The sequence below is a fragment of the Schistocerca cancellata genome, chromosome 1, assembly GCF_023864275.1.
Source record: "Schistocerca cancellata isolate TAMUIC-IGC-003103 chromosome 1, iqSchCanc2.1, whole genome shotgun sequence".
NCBI lineage: Eukaryota > Metazoa > Arthropoda > Insecta > Orthoptera > Acrididae > Schistocerca > Schistocerca cancellata.
The window spans coordinates 955,527,056-955,550,969 of record NC_064626.1 but is presented as its reverse complement, the minus strand read 5'-3'; the positions used below and the strand labels follow the sequence as shown (position 1 = coordinate 955,550,969).

The following is a 23,914-nucleotide window of genomic DNA, read 5'->3' as shown; positions in this document are numbered from 1 at the left end:
ACCACATTTCGAAAGCTTCTATTCTCTTCTTGTCTAAACTATTTATCATCCATGCTTCACTTCCAAACATGGCTACACTCCATACAAAGACTTTCAGAAACGACTTCCTGACACTTACATCTATACTCGATGTTAACAAATTTCTCTTCTTTAGAAACACTTTCCTTGCCATTGCCAGTCTACATTTTATATCCTCTCTACTTCGACCATCATCAGTTATTTTGCTCCCCAAATAGCAAAACTCCTTTACTACTTTAAGCGTCTCATTTCCTAATCTAATTCCCTCAACATCACCCGACTTAATTCGACTACATTCCATTATCCTCGTTTTGCTTTTGTAGATGTTCAACTTATATCCTCCTTTCAAGACACTGTCCATTCCATTCAGCTGCTCTTCCAGGTCCTTTGCTGTTTCTGACAGAATTACAATGTCATCAGCGAACCTCGAAGTTTTTATTTCTTCTCCATGGATTTTAATACCTACTCGAACTTTTCTTTTGTTTCCTTTACTGCTTGCTCAATATACAGATTGAATAGCATTGGGGAGAGGCTACAACCCTGTCTCACTCCCTTCCCAACCACTGCTTCCCTTTCATGTTCCTCGACTCTTATAGCTGCCTTCTGGTTTCTGTACAAATTGTAAATAGCCTTTCGCTCCCTGTATTTTACCCCTGCCACCTTCAGAATTTGAAAGAGAGTATTCCAGTCAACATTGTCAAAAGCCTTCTCCAAGTCTACAAATGCTAGAAATGAAGGTTTGCCTTTCCTTAATCTTTCTTCTAAGATAAGTTGTAGGGTCAGTATTGCTTCACGTGTTCCACCATTTCTACGGAATCCAAACTGATCTTCCCCGAGGTCGGCTTCTACCAGTTTTTCCATTCGTCTGTAAAGAATACGTGTTAGTATTTTGCAGCAGTGGCTTTTTAAACTGATAGTTTGGTAATTTTCACATCTGTCAACACCTGCTTTCTTTGGGATTGGAATTATTATAATCTTCTTTAACCCTTTGACTGCTGTTGATGAGTTTACTTGTCATGTTGCGTGCCGCTCCCTGAGTGCTAATGACGAGTATAGTCGTGGATGCCGGTTTTCCCCTGAGTGCTGTTGATGAGTTAAGTCGCACCCGCTTGCCAGCCCCTGAGCGCTGATGACGATTATAGGCGTGCCGCTACCTGAGTGCTGATGACAAGATGACTCGGACAGCGGACTTCCCGTCCCATGTCTCAGTAGCCTTTTGCAGTTCTGGCCACTAGCTTGTCTGTTGTGAGCCTAGGCTTCGCACTACAGTTCACTGTTCATTGGAATTTACATCAGTGTTCTTCGCGTCCTGCATTTTACAAGGAAAATGGCGAGACGTCATGGTTGCACTGAGGAAGAAATCATGGAGATTCTTACGGGGAGCGACAGTGAGGGTGAACTACTTGATTTTGATGAAAGTGATAGCTCTTCCACAGAGTCCTAAAGCTCTATTCATAAACCGTCCACATCAGCAGGGGTGTAAAAGCAGTCTCATGTTTCAGCAAGAGATGTTAGTTGTTCTGAATCTGAAGAATCAGAAAGTGATAGTGAAACGCCTACGAAGAAAGCACGTCTTAGTGATATATTTGACTGGAAAGAAAATGACTTTCAGCCAGTTAATCACACATTTGATGAGATGCTGTAGGGAATGAGTCAAGTATTCTGTCAGCTTTCATGTTATTCTTTACACAAGAACTGATGAAATATATAGCTGACGAAACGAGTCAGTTTTATTTATTCACCAAGGAGAATACTCCCGGATCAGTGCATTCTCGAATCTCAAAGTGGAAAGATACTGGATATGAAGAAATGTATGGTTCATAGCTGTTTGTCTTCTGATGCCTCGCGTGAAAAAATTGAAAATTAGCGAATACTGGACCAGAGATGTTCTTCCAAACACGCCAATTTTTAGTGAACTCATGTCAAGAGACCGCTTTTTGTTACTTATGAGAATGTTATATTTCAGTGACATCTCTGCCAATACTGGAGGAGACAGGTTATTCAAAATTAGGAACATTGTCAATAAAGTTCGTACAGCTTTCCACTGTGCATTTAATCCACATCAGAAACTCTGCATTGATGAAAGTTTGTTATTATTCAAAAGACACTTATCTTTCAGACAATTCATTCCATCGAAACGGAGTAGATTCGGTATAAAAACATTTGTGTTATGTGATTGTAAGACTGGCTATGTCTTGGATTTCATTATTTATACAGGGGCATCAACAGAAACTGAGTTCCACAATTTGGGGAAAAGTGGTGACATAGTGGCTACACTTATGAAGCCCTATTTAGAACTTGGACACACCCTCTATGGCAATAACTGGTACTCAAGCCCAGACTTGTTTGCCTGGCTTCACAGTCATGGGACAAACGCAGGTGGTACTATCCGTAAAAACAGACGCAACATGCCGAAACTTCAGAAGAAACTGGAACGTGGAGATATTCAGTTTATGTGTACTGATACAATGCTTGCTATAAAGTGGTGTGACAAAAGAGAAGTGTGGATGTTGACCACATGTAACACCACAGAAATGGTTGACACGGGAAAGATTGACAGGAATACTGGAGAAAAAAATTAAGAAATCACAAAGCATTGTAGATTATAACTTGAATATGGGAGCAGTTGACCGTTCTGATATGGTGCTTAGCTCTGTGGGATGTATACAGAAAACAATGAAGTGGTATAAAAAGTTCTTTTTTCACGTTCTAGATCCATGTGTTTTAAATGCTCATGTCCTACACAGATCACTAACAGGTCGTAAAATGACGATAGCAGAGTTTCATCTGTCACTGGTAAGGGAACTTACAGAAATGTATGCGTTAGAGCACAGAAAATCTGGCAGAGGAAGGTGTTCTGATGATAATCCTCTAAAATTTGTGGGAAGGCATTTTACAGACATTATAACAAGTGATCAATCCAAGAAAAGTGCGCTAACATGTAGATGCACTGTATGCTGGAAACAAAAAGTGCATCGAGAAAGCAGGTACGAATGTAAAACTTGCAAGGTACCATAGTGTGCTGTACCCTGTTTTGAAAAATATCAAACAAAACAGAATTACTAACTGCAGCATATGATGTGACTTACCAAACGAAAGTGCTGGCAGGTCGATAGACACACAAACAAACACAAACATACACACAAAATTGAAGCTTTCGCAACACACAGTTGCTTCATCAGGAAAGAGGGAAGGAGAGGGAAAGACAAAAGGATGTAGGTTTTAAGGGAGAGGGTAAGGAGTCATTCCAATCCCGAGAGCGAAAAGACTTACCTTAGGGGGAAAAAAGGACGGGTATACACTCGCACACGCACACATATCTATCCACACATATGCAGACACTAGCAGACATATACAGAGGCAAAGAGAAAGTAAATTACATGTCATCCCATGCTAAGACAATTACCTTACAGGAGTGGCTTATTGTCAGAAGAGAGCACATGTTTTGGATTTCCTGCAGGCATGGTTCTGCTATTGTACAAGTGTGGGAGTGAATTGGTGTGGCAACTGGAAATGTACTCCATAGTTGAAGTGTGCAGGACAGTAAGATTCTTGTGGGCAAAGCATCTAAATGCACCTAGATTCATGGTGAAATTTCGAATGTCACAGCCAACCATAGTGAAATGGTGCCAACAGTTTGACCAAGGCTGCACAGACAGTGATGCTAATGAGGAAGGAACATCTTTCAGTGTGGGATTTCCATCTTTCCGCCAATCTGAAAGAATTTCTTCGGGAGGGGTTCCAATGATGACATTCACACAGCTGTTCTTCGATGGCTCTGCTACCGAGAAGCAATTTCTCTTGTCAAGTAATCAGTTGCTTAGAAGAATGTTCCAACCATTGTTTATAGAGATTGTTCAAAAGATATCGTACTGTATCTGTGTCACTTTGAAGTGTAGTGCAACATTCAATAAAAGTTATTTGACCTGCCATAATAATGTGTAACTTACTTTTATATAATCTCCTCAAACTATGTTGATGGTAGAATGGTTGCACAGTTTTCCTTGCATTCCAGTTCTCTAATTTTGCTGGACATACACACATCAAAAAAAGTTTTGCATCACCCCAGTTCCCAGAACTCCTGAAGATAGATGTTGACTGTGGATATTGTATCACAGATATAGTCGCTTTGTCTGCTCAGAGATGTCACTAAACCCGCCCAAAGATGTAAACAACTATGTATGAGCAGCGCCTATTAGACAGAGGGGGTCCAACAGCCGGTCTATTCCAGTCATTCCACCCGGAAGGAGGTACACGGCTCGTGTTGTAGTTCAACCGTACCTAGATGGTCAGTATCACAGTTTGAGCATCTGCATTGTTACTTTATGCCAGGAAGGGCTCTCAGCAAGGGAGGTGTTCAGCCGTCTCGGAGTGAACCATGGATGAGATACAGAGAGACAGGAACTGTCGATGACATGCCTCACTCAGGCCCCTCAAGGGCTACTACTGCAGTGGATGACCACTACCTACAGATTATGGCTTGGAGCAACCCTGACAGCAATGCCACCATGTTAAATAATGCTTTTCGTACAGCCACAGGATGTCGTGTTAATACTCAAACTGTGTGCAATAGGCTGCATGATGCACAACTTCACTCTCAACATCCATGGTGAGGTCCAGCTCTGCAACTCTTTGCCTCTGTATATGTCTGCTTGTGTCTGTATATGTGTGGATGGATATGTGTGTGTGTGCGCGAGTGTATACCCGTCCTTTTTTCCCCCTAAGGTAAGTCTTTCCGCTCCCGGGATTGGAATGACTCCTTACCCTCTCCCACACTAAATTCCGATGTTGTAGTGTGATATGAAAGATGATCTGTATGTTGTTTTCTCCTATAAACGATGTAATACGATGTTCTGAACAACAAAAATAACTTACAGTAATCTATGGCTTATTTTATTCGTTCTTGAGTTAGTACGGTGAGGAACACATAGATAAATGCAGACATTATAAATGGGTATCCAAGAAAGAACAATAAACTATTGATGTAAAGCTAATGAATCAGGTCGCTTTTGGCATAATCTAGAAAAATAGTGCAAGAAAACTACAAGCAAGATATCATTCTTGGTGACGGAAAATAGTTTTACCAGACAGTTTGATTCTGTAGTAATTCACCTGCAGGGGAACTACGTAGTGAGAGCATTTACGAGTACTCTGTATCAGCCGTGAGAGGACACACTATTTCACGTGAAGTCACAATCCCTGCAGAAATATTCAGCACAGGGCGAGTGGGGCAGCGAGGGGCGCTCCATCCAGGCGGCAGCTCAAGGGTCAGGCACATTAGCGCAGGTATACGGATGACAGTGCAGGCTGCAGCAACTCAGTGTGCCAAGCGGATAGTGCGCCTCCAGCAGTCAAAGAGTTAAGTCTGAGGGTATTTCGCCTGCCTCATATGTCTTGCTCACCAGATGGTAGTGTTTTGTCAGGACTGGCTCTCCCAGGGCTGTCAGTAGTTCTAATGGAATGTTGTCTACTCCTGGAGCCTTGTTTCGACTTACGTCTTTCAGTGCTCTGTTGAACTCTTCACGCAATATCATATCTCCCATTTCATCTTCATCTACATCTACATCCTCTTCCATTTCCATAATATTATCCTCAAGTACATTGCCCTTGTATAAACCCTCTATATACTCCTTCCACCTTTCAGATTTCCCTTCTTTGCTTACAACTGGGTTTCCATCTGAGCTCTTGATATTCATGCACGTGGTTCTCTTTTCTCCAAAGGTCTCTTTAGTTTTCCTGTAGGCAGTATCTATCTTACTCCTAGTGAGATAAGCCTCTACATCCTTACATTTGTCCTCTAGCCATCCCTGCTTAGCCATTTTGCACTTCCTGTCAACCTCATTTTTGAGTCGTTTGTATTCCTTTCTGCCTGCTTCATTTACTGCATTTTTATATTTTCTCCTTTCATCAATTAAATTCAATATCTCTTCTGTTACCCAAGGATTTATATTAGCCCTCGTCTTTTTACCTAATTGATTGTCTGCTTCCTTCACTATTTCATTCCTCAAAGCTACCCATTCTTCTTCCACTGTATTTCTTTCCCCCATTCTTGTCAATCATTCCGTAATGCTCTCCCTGAAGCTCTCAACTACCTCTGGTTCATTCAGTTTATCCTGGTCACATCTCCTCAGATTCCCACCTTTTTGCAGTTTCTTCAGTTTTAATCCACAGTTCATAACCAATAGATTGTGGGCAGAGTCCACATCTGCCCCTGGAAAAGTCTTACAATTTAAAACCTGGTTCCTGAATCTCTGTCTTACCATTATATAATCTATCTGAAACCTGTCAGCATCTCCAGGCTTCTTCCATGTATACAACCTTCTTTTATGATTCTTGAACCAAGTGTTAGCTATGATTAAGTTATGTATGCTCTGTGCAAAATTCTATCAGGCGGCTTCCTCTTTCATTTCTTCCCCCCAATCCATATTCACCTACTACATTTCCTTCTCTTCCTTTTCCTGCTATCGAGTTCCAGTCATCCATGACTATTAAATTTTCGTCTCCCTTCACTATCTTAATAATTTCTTTTATCTCATCATACATTTCATCAATCTCTTCGTCATCTGCGGAGCTAGTTGGCATATAAACTTGTAATACTGTGGTAGGTGTGGACTTTGTATCTATCTTGGCCACAATAATGCGTTCACTATGCTGTTTGTAGTAGCTTACCTGCATTCCTATTTTTCTATTCATTATTAAACCTACTCTTGCATTACCCCTATTTGATCTTGTATTTATAACCCTGTATTTTCCTGACCAGAAGTCTTGTTCCTCCTGCCATCGAACTTCACTAAGTCCCACTATATCAAACTTTAACCTATCCATTTCCCTTTTTAAATTTTCTAACCTACCTGCCCGATTAGGGGATCAGACATTCCACGCTCCGATCCATAGAATGCCAGTTTTCTTTCTCCTGATAACAAAGGTATCTGTGAAAGGTATCTGTGCCATTTTACTATAGAGGAAGACTTAACAAAAATTAAACCTGCTGAAGTTATTGTTAAGCACTTGTGTATTTTTTAAATAAAAACAACACTGATAAAAGTTTGCAGTCTACTGGTGGTAACTCAAGTAATTTTGACACTGGTTGGAAAGGAGGAGTCATGTGTTGGCTTGAGACAAAGTTGAATAGTAAACTTATAGTTAGTTTTTTGTCTTCATATTAATGAGCCACCTTTGTGCCACCTGATCAAACACTGGGATTGGAAAACTTTGTCTAACAACAAGTGGAGTGGTAAGATTTGTAACATGCTTATTAGTGAAACATGAAATCAGTCCATCATTTGTCAGAATAGCCTCTTCAGAGCCTTTGGTTCCACTGAGTGACAATTTTGCCAAAAATCTCTCTACAAATCACTTTTATGGTTACAGGACAACTCACGCTATGAGGGCAGGTGCTCTTCCAAATAATCTGGCATTATTAGAAATTGATCCTTGAAGCTTACGAGTTTCAAAATACGGCCTTAAAGGTAAAACATTGGGGACATTACATCTGCTTATTGAATATATTGCTAACGTTTACTAGCCCAGCTGGTTTACAATCAAATTGAAATTCTATTGGGTGGAATGGACCCCAACACACTTTTTATCAATCCCAGAAGAAGGCAGTAGCAGATATTGTTTTGCCAACAATTCAATGTTCACCACGGTTTTCATTTAGTGAAATAGTGCTTCAACCACTTTTACGCTCAGAAGACCAAGAAGAAAAGAGAGCAGGGGCCCAGAAGATAACCAGGGTGTATACGCAGGCAAGGAAAAAAAAATTCCCGGATTTTCCCCAGATTTCCCGATTAAAAATGAACTTTCTCCCGGGTGAAAACACACTTTTTCCGTGTTAAGTGACAGTATATTTTCCCTCAGAAATGCAAAACTTATCAATCCTTTGAATGGTTATGGTTTTATACATTCGCATAGAATTTCCCGGCACTTTCTAATGAAATTCATGGAAAAAAAGACACGTTTTGGAAATATCTTTGATGTGGAGCAACATGTACACTGCGTATTTTCGTATTACGAAAGTATACATTGGAATCCCACCAAACACCACATGTTACTTTCAGAATCATTGAAATCAAGATTGCGATGCACTTTTGTAAGCCAGTCACAGCTCATGTCACGTGATCTCGCCAGCTGATGACAGCACATAGAGCACAGGACATGGGATTAGTCAGCCACCAGCAACATCACTGTTAAGTAGCACGAACACACAAACAGATAAAGTTAATAGTTTAAATTAATATACATAGTGTTGCTACAAGAAAAGAAAAGCTTTCACATATAATGTTGATGTTTTTTGCGCGTGTCACACTTTAAGATATATCGCACACATGTGCCAGTAAAATTTTTAATAATGACATAAATGTCTGATCTTCAGCGTTCGAAATTCTTCTAAATGGCTTGTCATCAAAGAGTTGATTTTTAAATGAGAGTCAAAAGCTCTGTGATTTAAGAAATTCATGGTACATTCTCGCTCATAGTTCAACTTACATTAAAGGATATTTACTTCGAAAGTAATGCTTTTCAAACCACCATTTGCAATATTTTCTCGCAACCTGTTAGAAATAGGTTCATTTCAACAGTTGTCAGAGAGTGCAGATAACAGGCGACATGGCGCTTGCGCAGCTACCATCTCATAGGAAGCCCATATCTACTATGTGTAAAGCATTGAGAGATCATATGGTATGTCATACAAGAAACAAGACATCAGAGGATACTCCGAGACCATCGGAATTTTGTGAACCATACTAAAATGTGCACATTTAAAGTGCATACTTAATGTGCACATTCGTATGTCCAGATTCCCAATGAAGTACACCTCAACCTGACATTAAGCTTTTCAGTGTGGTTTCCGGGATGTGAATTTTCTTGGAGCACCAGTACTATATTACATCATGTTTGGTTCTTTATTATGGCATAATGCCATAGTTCTTTATTATGGCATAATGCCATACATGCTAGAAGACAAAAATGTGCACTTGAAATGCAGTGAATAGTTGAAACTAGCCAATAGTGTGGAATTAAACACTTCGTTTCAAATATATTGACTGCCTCAGCGGAAAAGATTAATAAAAGGAAATTTCTTTAGCAAACCGAGAAAAATAACTTCATTTTTCTACAAGACATTTAATGCTCGACAGTCAGAAATGTGGAAATAAAATAAAATCTGAAACTAATAACATATTTTTGCCTTCCATAATTATGTGAATGTATTTTAATTCACTTGATAGCTTCCAGCCACAGAAATTCATTTTGTTTTCATTTGAAACGAAGAGGAAACAGCAAAATCACTAAATGTAAACACGGGTCACGTGGAGACTACCCACTTCCCCACTGTACTCAGACTGCTCTGTGCATCAGGTCCAGATCTACAATATTTGCTAACCAGGTCAATTAAAAAAAAAAAAAAAAAAAAAAAAAAAAAAAAAAAAAAAAAATATCAAATTTTCAAAAATATGTTCATCTTGTAGCATACAGCTTTCTGAAAAAACTGAAACATAGAACATGTGTTCAAGGAAATGTAAGACAGGTTATTTGGTCTAAAGCGGGCCAAAGTGCAGTGCCACGCCTCTTTATACAGTATTTCTCTATCGCACGTCACTGTATTTCGCTCTGGGGAATTGAAACGTGTATATTTTATAATGGATACCATCAAACTATATTTAGGACAATGTCCTGTGGTGCCTCTCCTGCTCCCAGTTGGCCAGTTTAATAGCCTGCCCCTCTTTAAAAAAAAATCTCACAATTAATAGCGAATGGGATTATTTCTAATCGGGAGAACAAGAACTCGTCAGAAAATTTGTGCTCTTTATTGCCTATTAGCTAATAACTTGCTGTTTTGTGTGACAAAATTAAATATAGGATTCATAAAACCAATAAAGACAAGAGACAAGCAAGAAAGTACACATTTCTTCAATCCTTAGATCCTAACATTTTTTTCTCTCAAATCTTGCTACAGCTTTACATGGTGTTCTTTCCTTTCTGCAAAAGAATCTAATACCTCATCAAAGTTTGTCAAACGTTTTGCTACATGAAAAATCGAAATGTCGTTATCTAATATTGAAAAGCTGTTAATACAAATAATACCCAAGACTTGTGTGGTTTCTTGATCTGATTAAGTCTCTTTTGTAACTGTCTGCTAGATAAAACAAAATAAGCCTTTCTAATATTGCAGCAGTTTTGTAACACACGCCAAATAAACAAGACTGTTTTGGAATAAACGAGGCTGTTTTGGCATAAATAGTCATTTTTATAACACGACAGAATATAATTCATGAAGTATCAATATCAAATGCCTATTACGCTTACTACAAGCAAAAAGCTTTATGTAAGGAAATAGTTTCACATTTCATTGATACGCACCAGTTTCTCAAGCATGAGATCAAAAAGTAGTATTACGAAATTTTTATATAAATTTGGAATCGTCTTATTCTTCCATAATTTGTGTGATGTCCCCGTTTCTTCTCCTTCCTCGTTCTAACAATCAATCACCACCAATTCTGTAGCTGTTCTTGCCATTGTCAAACTTTGTTCGCTGATTAACTTCACTACCCCTGCCGGAATCACAGGTTTAGCTATTCCGCAATTATTTTCTGGTTAGGCGTTATTATGTGTTCGTACAACACATTTTCCACATTACTTCCAGAATAGAACTTAAGCGGCTCCTAGCCAAGGACTATACAACTGGTCCTTACTAGTGTAGCGATCTGGCCAAAAATTTTCTGTCAAAATGTCATTTTTTGGGTAGGTTACACCGAGAAGATAGTACGCAATCCTTCTTACCTGTTATTCCTCTTACTCGTTTATTTCCATTCTGGTAGTCTAAATCTATGGATTTCGCTAGTAATTCTAACAATGCTAATCATTCGCAAACCCAATCAACCACATAATAAGACAGCGATTGACATTCATCCGTTCCGCTTTACTCTGATCACCTCGTATAGCCCCACGCCCTTCTGTCTACGGAAAGTTTATTTCTAGGTACGACGAGTATTTTCCTGACAGAGACATCACCTACACTATGCACGCATTCAAAAATCACTTATGATTCATTCAGAAATCAACTTAAAAGGTGTTCAAAAACCAACAGGGATGCGTTTCAAAATCATATGAATAATCTAAAAACAAAGATGATGAGACTTACCAAACAAAAGCGCTGGCAGGTCGATAGACACACAAACAAACACAAACATACACACAAAATTCTAGCTTTCGCAGCCAACGGCTGCTTCATCAGGAAAGAGGGAAGGAGAGGGAAAGACGAAAGGATGTGGGTTTTAAGGGAGAGGGTAAGGAGTCATTCCAATCCCGGGAGCGGAAAGACTTACCTTATGGGGAAAAAAGGACGGGTATACACTGGCACACACACACACATATCCATCCACACATATACAGACACAAGCAGACATATTAACTCTTTGCCTTTTAATATGTCTGCTTGTGTCTGTATATGTGTGGATGGATATGTGTGTGTGTGTGCCAGTGTATACCCGTCCTTTTTTCCCCATAAGGTAAGTCTTTCCGCTCCTGCGATTGGTATGACTCCTTACCCTCTCCCTTAAAACCCACATCCTTTTGTCTTTCCCTCTCCTTCCCTCTTTCCTGACGAAGCAGCCGTTGGTTGCGAAAGCTAGAATTTTGTGTGTATGTTTGTGTTTGTTTGTGTGTCTATCGACCTGCCAGCGCTTTTGTTTGGTAAGTCTCATCATCTTTGTTTTTAGATATATTTTTCCTACGTGGAATGTTTCCCTCTATTATATTCATATGAATAATCGATAGACCAACGTGCGAGGTGCTTTGTGAAAGAAGTTTTTTTTCCTCAAGAACATGAATTTGGCGCCCCCTTTTCCTGGTATCATCTAGCTGCTTGCTGTGACTGCTTGCACAGCCAACAGCCATATTCTTGTAGCCAGAAGTGGGAAATCTATTACTCAAACGGGACTCAACTGCGCATGCACAAGAGCCCGCTCCTGCTAAAACAAATGTAATGTAAACAGTTGTGACTTCACGCTCATCAGAGGCAATCTGTTGTTATGGAGCAGTGCATAGTCTTCCTAAAACCTTTGACACATTTTGTTGTTGGCAGACGCTTACATGAGCACTGTATGCAGTTGCTGTATATGGCACATTTCCTTTGCAATTTAAGTTATTTTCGTTTTTTCTCTCGTTTATGTTTTATTGTTGAAGTAATGTTCTGCAGTAGCAGGATACAGTAATATCCTTTGTTAGAGTATCGGTTCTTACCAGTCAAAATTACAAAAATTGATCAGAAAACTAAAACAATGAAAAATTCCCGGAATTCTAAAAAAATTCCAGGGCTTGTCCCGGTTTTATCCCGGATGAAAAAATTCCTTGGTTTTTCCCAGATCTCCCGGTTGTCCCTTGTCTTATACACCCTGATACCTAAATTGAGGAACGATGAGAATGATACACAAGGAGATCTACCTGTTTGGTCTAGGAAAATACCTGCAATAAATCCAAATGCAACTTCACTTTTGAAACTGACAGAATGATCAGAAAAAGTATATGAACCACCACTTAACTGTAAGCTCAAAATATTTAAAATAAGAAAGTTTGTTCAAGACGCAGGGCAAGTTCAGTTCCATGTTATGGATAGTCCATACAGTAACAGAGTAACAGAAGCTTGTGGCAGAATGCATACTCATGACAAACAAGAAAGACACATTAGAAGCCAGGGGCCAGGATGCAAGCAGAAGTATGCTGTCTAGGAACAAGATTCGATGAATATTGTTGGTTGAAGCTTTTTACATTTTTTGCAATGTGTTTTCAGTGTTTGATAATAGAAACTGAATATAAAGAAAACTGAAACTTCCTGGCAGATTAAAATGGTGTGCCGGACCGAGACTCGAACTCGGGACCTTTGCCTTTCGCGGGCAAGTGCTCTACCAACTGATCTACCCAAGCACGACTCACGCCCTGTCCTCACAGCTTTAATTCCGCCAGTACCTCGTCTCCTACCTTCCAAACTGTTTGTGTTCATTAAACCACTATTTGAGCAAATTTTGGAGGAGTTTACATGCCCATCTGACAGAAATTTCAATACATATTATAATCAAGAGCAAATTTACCAAGCTAAATGTATATCATTAATGAAAAACCTTTTAATTTAGGATATCACACATCAAAAGGCACATTTTTGGACTCCCTCATTCACAGAAAACATGAAATCTTATTTTTGCCCACTAAAATGACACACCCTAGTGTTCTGCGTAGTTGTGAGTGCCGTATGTCGGAACTCAGTGAATTCAAATGTGGTTAAATTTTTGGTGTTCGTACAGCGGGTGCTTCTGTAACCAAGATAGCCAAAGTGTTCCGTGTTTCAAGAGATTTATACCACATAAAGGGAAAGCAGAAAAACATTATCAACTAACTCACAACATGGATGAAAGTGTGTGTTTAGTGAACATGACAAACAGTCAGTGAAGAGGACTGTGAATGAGAGGACGTTAGCTGCAAAAGACACTTCAGAAGTTAATGTCACACTCGTAAACCCTGTCAACACCAAACCAACACGAAGGGAGCTCCAGAAGGAGGGGACTGCAGGGTGAGCTGAAATTTCAAAACCATTCATCATTCATGCAAATGCCCATAACAGGAAAACATGGTGCCAAAACCAATAATCCTGGACTATAAAGCAATAGAAGAATGTCATTTGGTTTGATGAGTGTTGTTTCACACTGTTTCCAACCTCTAGCCAAGTTTATAACCCAAGAGTGAAATACACCAGGGGTCAGTGATGATTTGGGCAGCCATATCATGATATTCCATGAGTCCAATGGTTACTCTACAAGGTCGCAATGCTGCCAAGGATTATGTGACCATTTTGTATGATTGGTTCCATCCAGTGTTGCAATATTTGTTATCCAATGGTGATGTGTTTCAAGGTGACAGGGCCCCTGTTCACACAATGTGCTTTGTCCAGGACTTGCTTTATGAGTTGTTGTGTCTCCCCTGTCCACCACAATCATCAGAACCCAATATTACTGAGCCTTGAAGAGAAGAGCGAATGATCACTATTCACTTCCATCCTTGTAATGTGAACTTGCCACTATTTTGCAAGAAGACTGGTATAAGATTCCCTTGAAAACCAAATAGGACCTGTATTTCCCTTCTGAGATGACTGGAAGCTGTTTTGAATGCCAACAGTTTTCCTACACCTTGTTATGCACAGTAATGTGCCTTTTCTGACGTTTCCATATTTTTTCTCACCACCAGTATTTTCATTAAATCCAGTGGAATGTTAAAATTTAATTCCCACTTCAAAGTTAAACGATGTAAAATGATTGAGAAGAAATCTCAGATGGTGCTAGTGGTGGTGGTGGTGGCGGCGACGGAAGTGAGTTGATGTATAGTAGCCCATACATTGACACACTGAGGTAAGCAAGAAAGGTAAAAAACTGTTTTGATGCTCAAACTTTAAATTATGTAATTTTCAATGCAATAGGGTCTAAAGCTGAAATGAATTTTTTCAATGAGTTCATGATGTCTTCAGCTGCCATTCTCTTTATTTCATGTAGAATTGTACAATTTTGGCCTTAGGCCATTTTCAAATATTTTATGGATGAAAATATGAGTGAGACAATTCATAAGTTGTTTTGGGTGCAATGTGTGACTCTTTTTGCCTTAGCATCCAGGTACCAGAAGATTACGTAATGCAAGAAGAGTAGAAAATAGACAAGTTGTTTACTTAATGGTAAACATTACCTTATAGAGCTACTTCATTTTGACCAAACATTTCTATTTCTGATAAGACTATTGTTGCTTAAGGAGTTTCCCAGATACTTAAGGGAAGTGGAATGTATATAAAAAAGTTAACATTTTTACCTCATTATAGAATAAGTGATGGAATAAAAACAAATACTGAAAACAATAAGTCAGTGGCAGACATTCCAGTTCAAAGTGATAAAAACCAGTTAGAATCTCTGTGTGCTGAGTGATGTCTAGAGAAGGTTCAATTTCAAGTGGAAATTTTTAACTGATAAAAATTTTGTGCCAAACCAGTATTCAGTTTTAATATGTTAGAAAGTTTCAAAATAGAACACACACTGCTTCAGAGTGAAAGATTCGTTCTTCATTTCAGATTATTTAAATAATGTGCATTTGAATTATTTGAGGAAAAGGACTATTGATCAGTTACGGCTCTTGCTTAGCCAAAAAGTATTTGAAGATATTAAGAGGAGTTATGACAAAAATTTTTCCTCTAATCAGTTATAATGTACCACCCTGTCCTGGTGTGGCTAACAGTAAATATTGTACAGGAAGTCAATTGCTTAAAATGAGAAGTTGGGCGACTTTGAAAAACACATGACTGTGTTTTTCCTGGTCAGTATGCCTGTTCACACTGGCCAAGGAAATAATTGTGCTTGTTGATACTGATCTTTAATATTTTAAAGTTAATTTTCTTTGTCATGAATGACAGAAGGTTATTGAGGATGTAATGAGGTCTTTCAGTTTGATGGCAGTTGTTAACTTTCTCAGAAGAGTGACAATGAACTGTAAATGCCTAATTAACAATATTATTAGAATGAAATTTTCACTCTACAGTGGAGCGTGTGCTGATATAAAACTTCCTGGCTGATTAAAACTGAGTGATGGACCGAGACTCAAACTTGGGACCTTTGCCTCTGTGGGCCTACCATAGTTGATGATGATGATGATGATGATTGTTTGTTGGGCACTCAACATTGGGGTCATCAGCAGCTGTACAAGTGCCAAATCTTCCGTTTTCCAGTCTCAGTGCTTCCCAAATGATGATGAGAAGAACACAAACACCCAGTCCCTGGGTGAAGAAAATCCCCGACCCAGCCAGGAATTGAAACCGGGACCGCATGATCCAGAGGCAGCAACACTAGTCACTGGTCCACAAACTGCAGGCCACCTACCATTGGGTTACCCAAGCATGACTCGTGACCCATCCTCAAAGTTTTACTTCTGCCAGTAACTTGTTTTCTACCTTCCAAACTTCACAGAAGCTCTCCCATACAGGAAAACTTCTGTGAAGTTTGGAAGGTAGAAGATGAGGTATTGACAGAAGTAAAGGGGCTTTGAGGACTGGTCCTGAGTCTTGCTTGAGTAGCTCAGTGGTAGAACAAAGGTCCTGCTTCAAAGTCTTAGTCTGGCACACAGTTTAATTTGCTGGGAAGTAATAATATTTTTGCTTACAACAGCAGAGTTGCCAGGATAATGGCCAAACAATGTTTATGGAGTCTTTCTGACCATGGTGGGGAGATGTAAAATGTATGTGTTGATAGTCTTGATGAAAACAAGGTAATTCAAATCACCAGATCATTTGGATTAATTACGGATTCAAACCTATATGTCTTAATCATTTATTTGCAACACATCCAAGTAAACTCAAAAAATCTCACAACAAATGTCAAAAATAAACTTAACTGTTTCCTGAATGAATTTATTAGCCTGCCTGAACCATATTTCTTAAGAGAATGTGAAAAAGTACCAAGAGAGCAACATTGGCTTACAACACACATCAAAAGGTCTTGTAATACAAAGAGAATTCTTTACACTTCACTTGTAACTATTAATGAACCTCAGCATAGGCAGCACTACAAATTATACTGCAGCAATATTATGGATGTGCTTCAAAAATTCAAAGGCATATTCAGTAAATCTGAAATTGACAAGTCAAATAATAAAATAAAAACAACCATTAAGGTGATAAAAAGTTGATCACATAAATGACAGAGAACTGCAACAACATATGTGTGTCACAATGACAGCACAGTAAGTGAAAAAGGAAACTGATGTTAATATCTTTAGTGACAGTTTTTATCAGAAGCTGAAAAGTTTGGTTGTAAAGTGTCTGTGGCTGAAACCATGAACCCTCAGCGAAGAATTGTGCAGATCAAAATCAACCAGGTAGAGATACCCCTGTCAGGACAAATTGAACTGAGGTTAAAGGAGAAACATAAAGCAAAAACTACAATGAAGTGGACAAAATTCTCTGCAATATATTAATGACCTAGTAAAATACAGTACTGCCATGAACAGATTTAAATCATTGTGGAAAAGAGTTGATAAAGCAGGGTTTTCCAGCTACTACCCTACTTTACTACTTACAAGACTAGAAAAGACTGTGTGCACAAGAACTATGCATCATTGTAATAACCACAAACATTCTTAGCTACAGTCAGTCTGGGTTCCAGAAAATAATTTCAACTGAACAGGCAGTAGTGCTGTTTGTTAACTAAGTTGATAAATCAATAAACAATTAAATGCCACAGGTTGGAGTTTTATGTAATGTTTTTAGGGCTTCCAAATGGGTGGACCACAAAATTTTACACAGGAAGGTAGAGCATTATGGCTCAAGCAAAGAAGTAGTGATGTGGTTCAGATACTATCTAGAAGGCAGAAAGCAGACAGTAGTACTGAGTAATTCAGATATGACACTCAGATGTTTAAAATAAATAGCATAAAATTTTAGGTTCACTGGGGTTCTGTGCTCAGATCTATACTATTTCTGAAAAACCTATCTGAATTATTCCAAAATGGAGGGTTTACACCTCTGATTATGTAAAAAATAGAGTTCAGTATCAATCACTATTCAAACTATTGCATCGATTTATAACATTGATGAATCAAAACTGCCAACTTTGGCTATTTCCAACAACTGCAGCATAATGTATCATACTTTGGGAAAACCAGTAATAAGCAAATAAAGTATTTATCATACAATAGATTACCACCAGAAACATGAGTAAGAGTCCATTCTAGACAAACTTCTAGGTATTCCATCAAACAACTGGCGATCCTCAACAGTTGGCAAGAACACAGCTTAGCACGAATATAGTATACCACGATCATGATACATCCCAGGATGCCCTACCATTTAAATTTGTGTGCTCTTGCTGTGCACTGGATGGGTCAGAGCAACCAATAGCCTGGATCAACTATAAACAGTTAACTGACTGAAACTAGTGTGGAAATAAAAGATTATTTGGAAATAGCAGCTTGCAGATGACATTCATTAACAAAGGTATATAATGCAGAACCAGTTCACATCACATCATTCATAGTTGCTCTTAGTACAGAAAAGCAGCTTTATCCTTTCCAACACCGCTTCCTAAAGGACTTATTAAAGTGTGATTAAATTTGTGTTTTATAATAAGAGTATGGTAGTTGAAAATTTTTATCACTCTTTATGTGTAAAGCTCTGCATATGAATTACACTGTAAGCCTTAGAACTTGCTGCAAAAGATGTTTAATGCAATCACATGACTCAGTTGACATCCTGTCAATATATTCATGTTATGGATCCACACTGAAATAAAACAGCAGCAACACATGTAATTACCATCAAAATGAAATATAATCTTACCTTCAAATAAGAAGTTTCTACTACCCAATAAGCATTCTGTATTAAGAGTTACAAATATTGGACCCCTTAAAGGATCAGATTTGTCAGTGAAGGGAAGAGAAATAGTATCAGCTGGTATTGGTACCATTTGAAATCCGCAAGTTGGTGCTTTTCGAGACCATCCTTGAATCTGAAATAAATGTTTCAAGCATCATATTAAAAAAAGTTAATGTTTCTATAATATGTAGAAATAACAGCTGACCATCATACAGACAATATTTAATATCTGTCTTAAAACACAAAATATTTATTTACTCGTGATTAATGGACTATAATATGCACAACGAAAATGCTTTTATCAAGCAGCAGTTGAAGGAAACACACAATAACAAGTACACACACAAGTTTTTATAACCAGGGACTGCTTCTCTGGGGGCATAGAAAGGCAACATTTCAAACAACCCAGGACTAAGCTATGATGAATAAACTATAAATAATGTGTACAGACTGCACATCCCTTGTTCTAGCGCCCCCAACACCAGCCCACCCTCCCCCAAAACAACAACCATTGCTACAAACTCTAAGATAACAATTCACAACACTACTCTTACACTAAAATAAATATTGATGATAAGGCTCTTTATAGTTTAAAACTAACTGAAGAAACTAGAGCATCCTGCATTATACCAGATGTAAACTCAATCACACATTTAATTTATTATTTTCATATCTAAAGGCAGGAGGGATAAAAGGGATATGTCCACTTTTAAAAAATTTTCAGAAGAGTAAAAACAATTATTTGAAACCAAATAACATAGGAGAGGCCTAGTAGAATGAATTCTTCATTTTGTGGTGGCCGATTGTTCCTTTTCACAATGACTGCTTTTTCTTTTCACACTGACTGGTTTTCCCATGGTCCGTTGAACGTGATCCAGTAAAGAATGTCTTCTGTGGTGTTGTTGGTCCTTAACTCCCGTATTGGCTGAACTGGAAAATTCCTCTTTGCGTAGAGTGGAGTTAGGTGTTCTGTCCATTTCCAAAAAATGTTTTGCCCAACAAACTGATCACTGTTTTGTTCATTTTCTGTTATAAGTTGAACTACAAAGGGTGAAGGTTTTCGCCGAGCTGCTTCAAAGTGTTCCTTAAAAGCTTCAGGTGTATCAAGCCAAGCTTTTGGGTTTAATGAAGCCATTTGTCTGTCACAGTCTAAGCAGCTGTGGCCACAGACTGGATACGTGAGAGTAACTTTGGTAAAGCGCATCTCATGGTGGACCCAATAATGCATAAAACGTAATATGGTGAAATTCTTATTTTGGCCACCACATGCGTCACAAAAGAAGTGTATTTCCTTGACTTCTAGTGGAAGGTGATTATAAAAGAAGTCATGTAGGAGAGAGCACACATCATTGCTTCTTCGTTTTCCCACAGTCTCGGTGTATAAGTAGAAACAACTTTGACCTGATGATAAAACTGTGATATTGAAAACATGCAGAGACGGCTGTCGTATATAATAGACATCATCAGTAAACACATTTGGGATTGGTAAGTTTCTGCCATAATCAAAGCAAATGGCTTCTTTTGCTACAGAAGTCTGACTATCACAACCTGCTGCACTTTTTCTATTGTAAAAAGTTTGAGCCTTTCTTTTGTGAAGTGTGTTTGATGTTGTTAATTGATGTAATTTGTTTTCTATTTCTGTTCTTTTGTCCATATTTGTGCAGTTCTTCTTTTCAGTCTCCAAACCTGTAACTTTTGAATTACATTCGTCACAAAGTAGAACAAATGTCTATTCGTGGATAACCAAAGCTGATACTGAATTCTGTTAAAAAGATTTTTCTGTAGTAGTGGTAGGACACCTTCACTGCTTGATTTTGTTCCTTAAACAATTCAAACATTCTTTTTACATTCAAATCTTGTTGCAGGTAAGTTAGTTTGGAATCTTTCAAACCATAATGATTGTTCCTGGAAGGAAATGATTTAATGTGGTTTCTGACTAAATTTACTGCATCATCCTTAATCTTGTGAGGCCTAACATCATGCTTTCCTTGTTTGCTTTTTGCACATAATCCAGCAGCTGCCAGACCAGTGCAAACACGTTCTACTCATTTTTTCCCTATTCTGTGAAAAGAACAAAAAGCCTTTTTGCAAACGTCATACTCTACTGCCTGGCCCTCATCATTTTTACCACGGACTCTGTATTTAAAAGTGGCCGAATTAATTTTAGCCTCTGCTGCTGGTTTCCGATTACGTCGATGCTGTACAGGAAGAACAGATATCAAGCCGCTAATGTAAGTGTCTTGCTCGTCTTTACTTTCCATGAGATTAAACTGTTGAAGTATCGAATGTTTTACTAAATTTGGTACCACTTCAAAACATCGAAGTCGACATTCACAATTTTGGTCAAGAACATGAGTCATTAGACTGATTTTTTTCCTTACATCTGACATTCTACCACTCACTCCCCCCCCCGAACTTCTTAGAAACTCATCAGCATCATTCTCCATTGTTCGTGAATCCTGCATACTTGTCAACTGGTTTAGCACTGCACTGTGATGCACTAAAAACAAACTAAGAGCCACAAACTTTGCGCATTAACCTCCACTTGCCCGAGTTTAGCAGCACGAACTGCAATGAACACACGATTGTACACTAACTATCGGAGCTTCTTATTCGCTCGAGTCTTGTTGCGAAACTGAGAACAATATTGTGAGCCAATCTAGAAACAAGTCTAGACATGCCTATGTGTCATGGTTCATGGCGCAACAAGTGCGGAGACTGATCCCAGTCTTCACGCAATTCCCATGAATCTTTGGACTGAACCCTTTTATTGCTCAAATGGAACGGACTGATCTCCATTATCCCCAAATAGAGTATTCTCTCCCTCTCTCTCTCTCTCTCTCTCTCTCTCTCTCTCTCTCTCTCTCTCTCTCTTTTTTTTTTTTTAGGAGGACCAGTGCCATTTATCCCGCAACCAACAACACCATTCGAAAGCCATTGGTTCAATGTATAGTTGGGCATAAAAACATACGTTTAGAGAATTGATGGACTTATCCCTTTTATCCCGCCAGCCCCTCATTTATTCTTAGTCATTCAAATCTCGTTTTATGCATTTGCTTCTTATGGAGAATTAGCAACTTTTTAGCTCAACAGATTAAAAGGCAATGAGTGGGCTCACTGCCTTGTAATACATTGCACCAAACAAAATGCAGACCCACTGGGAATTCTGTTCTTGAACACGGGATGAGTTGGTTGACATTCATAAGCAGTTGGAAATCACCCTGACTACTGTCAAACAATTGGTAGCTGCTGTGCACAGGAGTATTGGAAGAGTTCCCAAGAGTTGTGTACCTGTGATACCTGCACCAGAGGTACCTGAAGTACTACCCTCTTCCGTGGATCCTGCCTCTTCTGCAGAAAGTACAGAATCTTTCATTTCTTGTCCACTTGACTGAGAGTGGTGTGTCGATGGTAGATGTAGGCATACTGTAGGGGGTGGCAGGGACCAGGGAGGACTCAGGGTGCTGTACCGATCCCCTTAACCGAGAAGTTCGAGGTGCGGTCTTTCGCTGAAACTGAGCCAGTGGGACTTACTTCACCTGTTTTTGGGAAACCTGTTTTGTTGAGTGTCAGGAGGAGGCAAATGCAAAACGGTATGTGCCTATTAATTGTCAGAAGTTCAAATGTATAGTTAATGATGGTACTCCTTAGGGTAATGGCAGCAGGGAACAGCAAAGGACACCAGGTGCACTCAGCGTGCATGCCTAGCGGCCTCATTCAACATGTTGAAAAGGCTATTCCAGCAGCCACTGAGGGAAAAGGGTGCAACCAACTGTGGACTGTGGTGCACATTGGAACAAATGATGCCTGTCATCTGGGCCCCGAGGTCATTCTTGGGTCCCAAGAATGACAGAGAAAGTTGAAAAGACCAGCCTTGCCTGTGGAGTTTCAACGAAGCTCACAATTTGCAGCATTGTCCCCAGAACAGATCTTGGCCATTTGGTTCTGAGTCAAGTGGAATGATTGAATCAGAAACTTAGAAAGTTATGTGTCAAGTTAGGCTGTGACTTCCTGGAATTGCATCACAGAGTTGAGAAATATAGGGTTACCCTAAATGGGTCAGGCGTGCACTACCCATCAGAGGCTGTTGTGCTTTGCTCATCATAAGAATAAACCTCATGTAAACAAACACAAACATGATGATTGGTCAGCAGATGTAGGTCTCATACACTGGTGTTGTTGTTCTGTTGCTGGAAGTAGGTCCAACTTATGTATTAGATATCTTATTGCTATCACTGTAAAAGAACCTTTAGCACATTCTCATGTATTAACACCCATCAACATTTCTCTAAATCATACTTTAGCTAAGTAATTTTTATTTAAAAAATTGTGTACAATCACAGTCTCTGAAAACACTACTTGTGCTCTGATTGTCATGTGTTAATACATATCGTGAAAATGGGTGACACTGCTTCCTGCTTTGTAGTGAATTAGGTGTGCAGAACACCATTAATGGTGAGAAACAAGTTGTTCTTAATGTGTTTCACAAGTTTACTAAGAAAAACCAGCTTTGATATTTATCGAGAAACAGTATGTTAAGAATATAGGGGAAGGTACTGTAATTATGTGTGTGGTGCAAATGGTAGCATCATAGAATGGCAGTCGTGTATGCTAGTGGGTGGCAGTTCAAAACACATTGTTGTCTGTAATTTTTTTTCTTCTTTTCCCCCACTTTGAACAACTAAATAATTTAAATATGAAATTCATCAAATATATGTTATAACTATCATTTTTCAAAAAAAGACATGTCTTCTAGTTTCTAATTATGTATCACACAAAAAGTTTAGGTTTTCATTGCAAATATACATTCTAAAGTATCGATATTTTATAAAAGATTATCAAAGATTGTCAAAGTTAAGAAAATATTACACAATTAAATTTTTTGAAGACAAATCAAAAATCAATTATTTGAATATGCCCATTGTTGTGTAGGGCAGATTTGGTCTCACATGAGCCAGAGTGATAAGCATCGCAGAAACATGGAAAACAATTTTCATGGCATTGAACATACTGTAGAAACCATAAAATTGCAATCTGAACTCAGTAGAATTGATCTGGAGCCAAGTTAAAGAGATTTGTTGGAAGAAATAACAAGACATTTAAGCTGCCAAATGTACTGGGATTAATGCAAGAAGCTTTGACATGTCACTGCCGAACTATGGTGAAATACAGAACAGTAAGTTACTAAAGAGGAGGAGGAAATGTGGATTTTTGGTGGTATGGGATTCTGTTGCTGATTGCCTTGTTATCAACGTAGCGGTACCGAAATGTACCATATCACTTGGAATCTGATATGGAAGGAGATCAGAGATTACCAGACGACTAACTGTAATACCTGCAGTGGCTTCAATATTTAACTACATGGGAAATCAGCATTGTACTTTTAGGCCACATATAGCTCATGCAGAAAAATTACCCTTGGTAAAGTCAGGAATTTTCAACAGTCTTGTGTTTAATTACATTACTATTTTAGCTAACACTGTTAGCTCAGATGTCATGTTTCCCATC

General features: G+C 38.7%; 1 protein-coding gene across 7 annotated transcripts in view; it reads right to left on the bottom strand.

Annotated features, from left to right (window-relative positions):
* LOC126088314 (GATOR complex protein Iml1) overlaps nucleotides 1–23,914 on the bottom strand; it is a 579,824-nt gene that overhangs the window by 77,138 nt on the left and 478,772 nt on the right. For all 7 annotated transcript variants that reach the window (XM_049906449.1, XM_049906465.1, XM_049906495.1 and 4 more), the window contains one exon: nucleotides 18,371–18,539. In XM_049906449.1, the coding sequence (XP_049762406.1) occupies nucleotides 18,371–18,539 (169 nt within the window). The remainder of the gene's footprint in view (nucleotides 1–18,370; nucleotides 18,540–23,914) is intronic.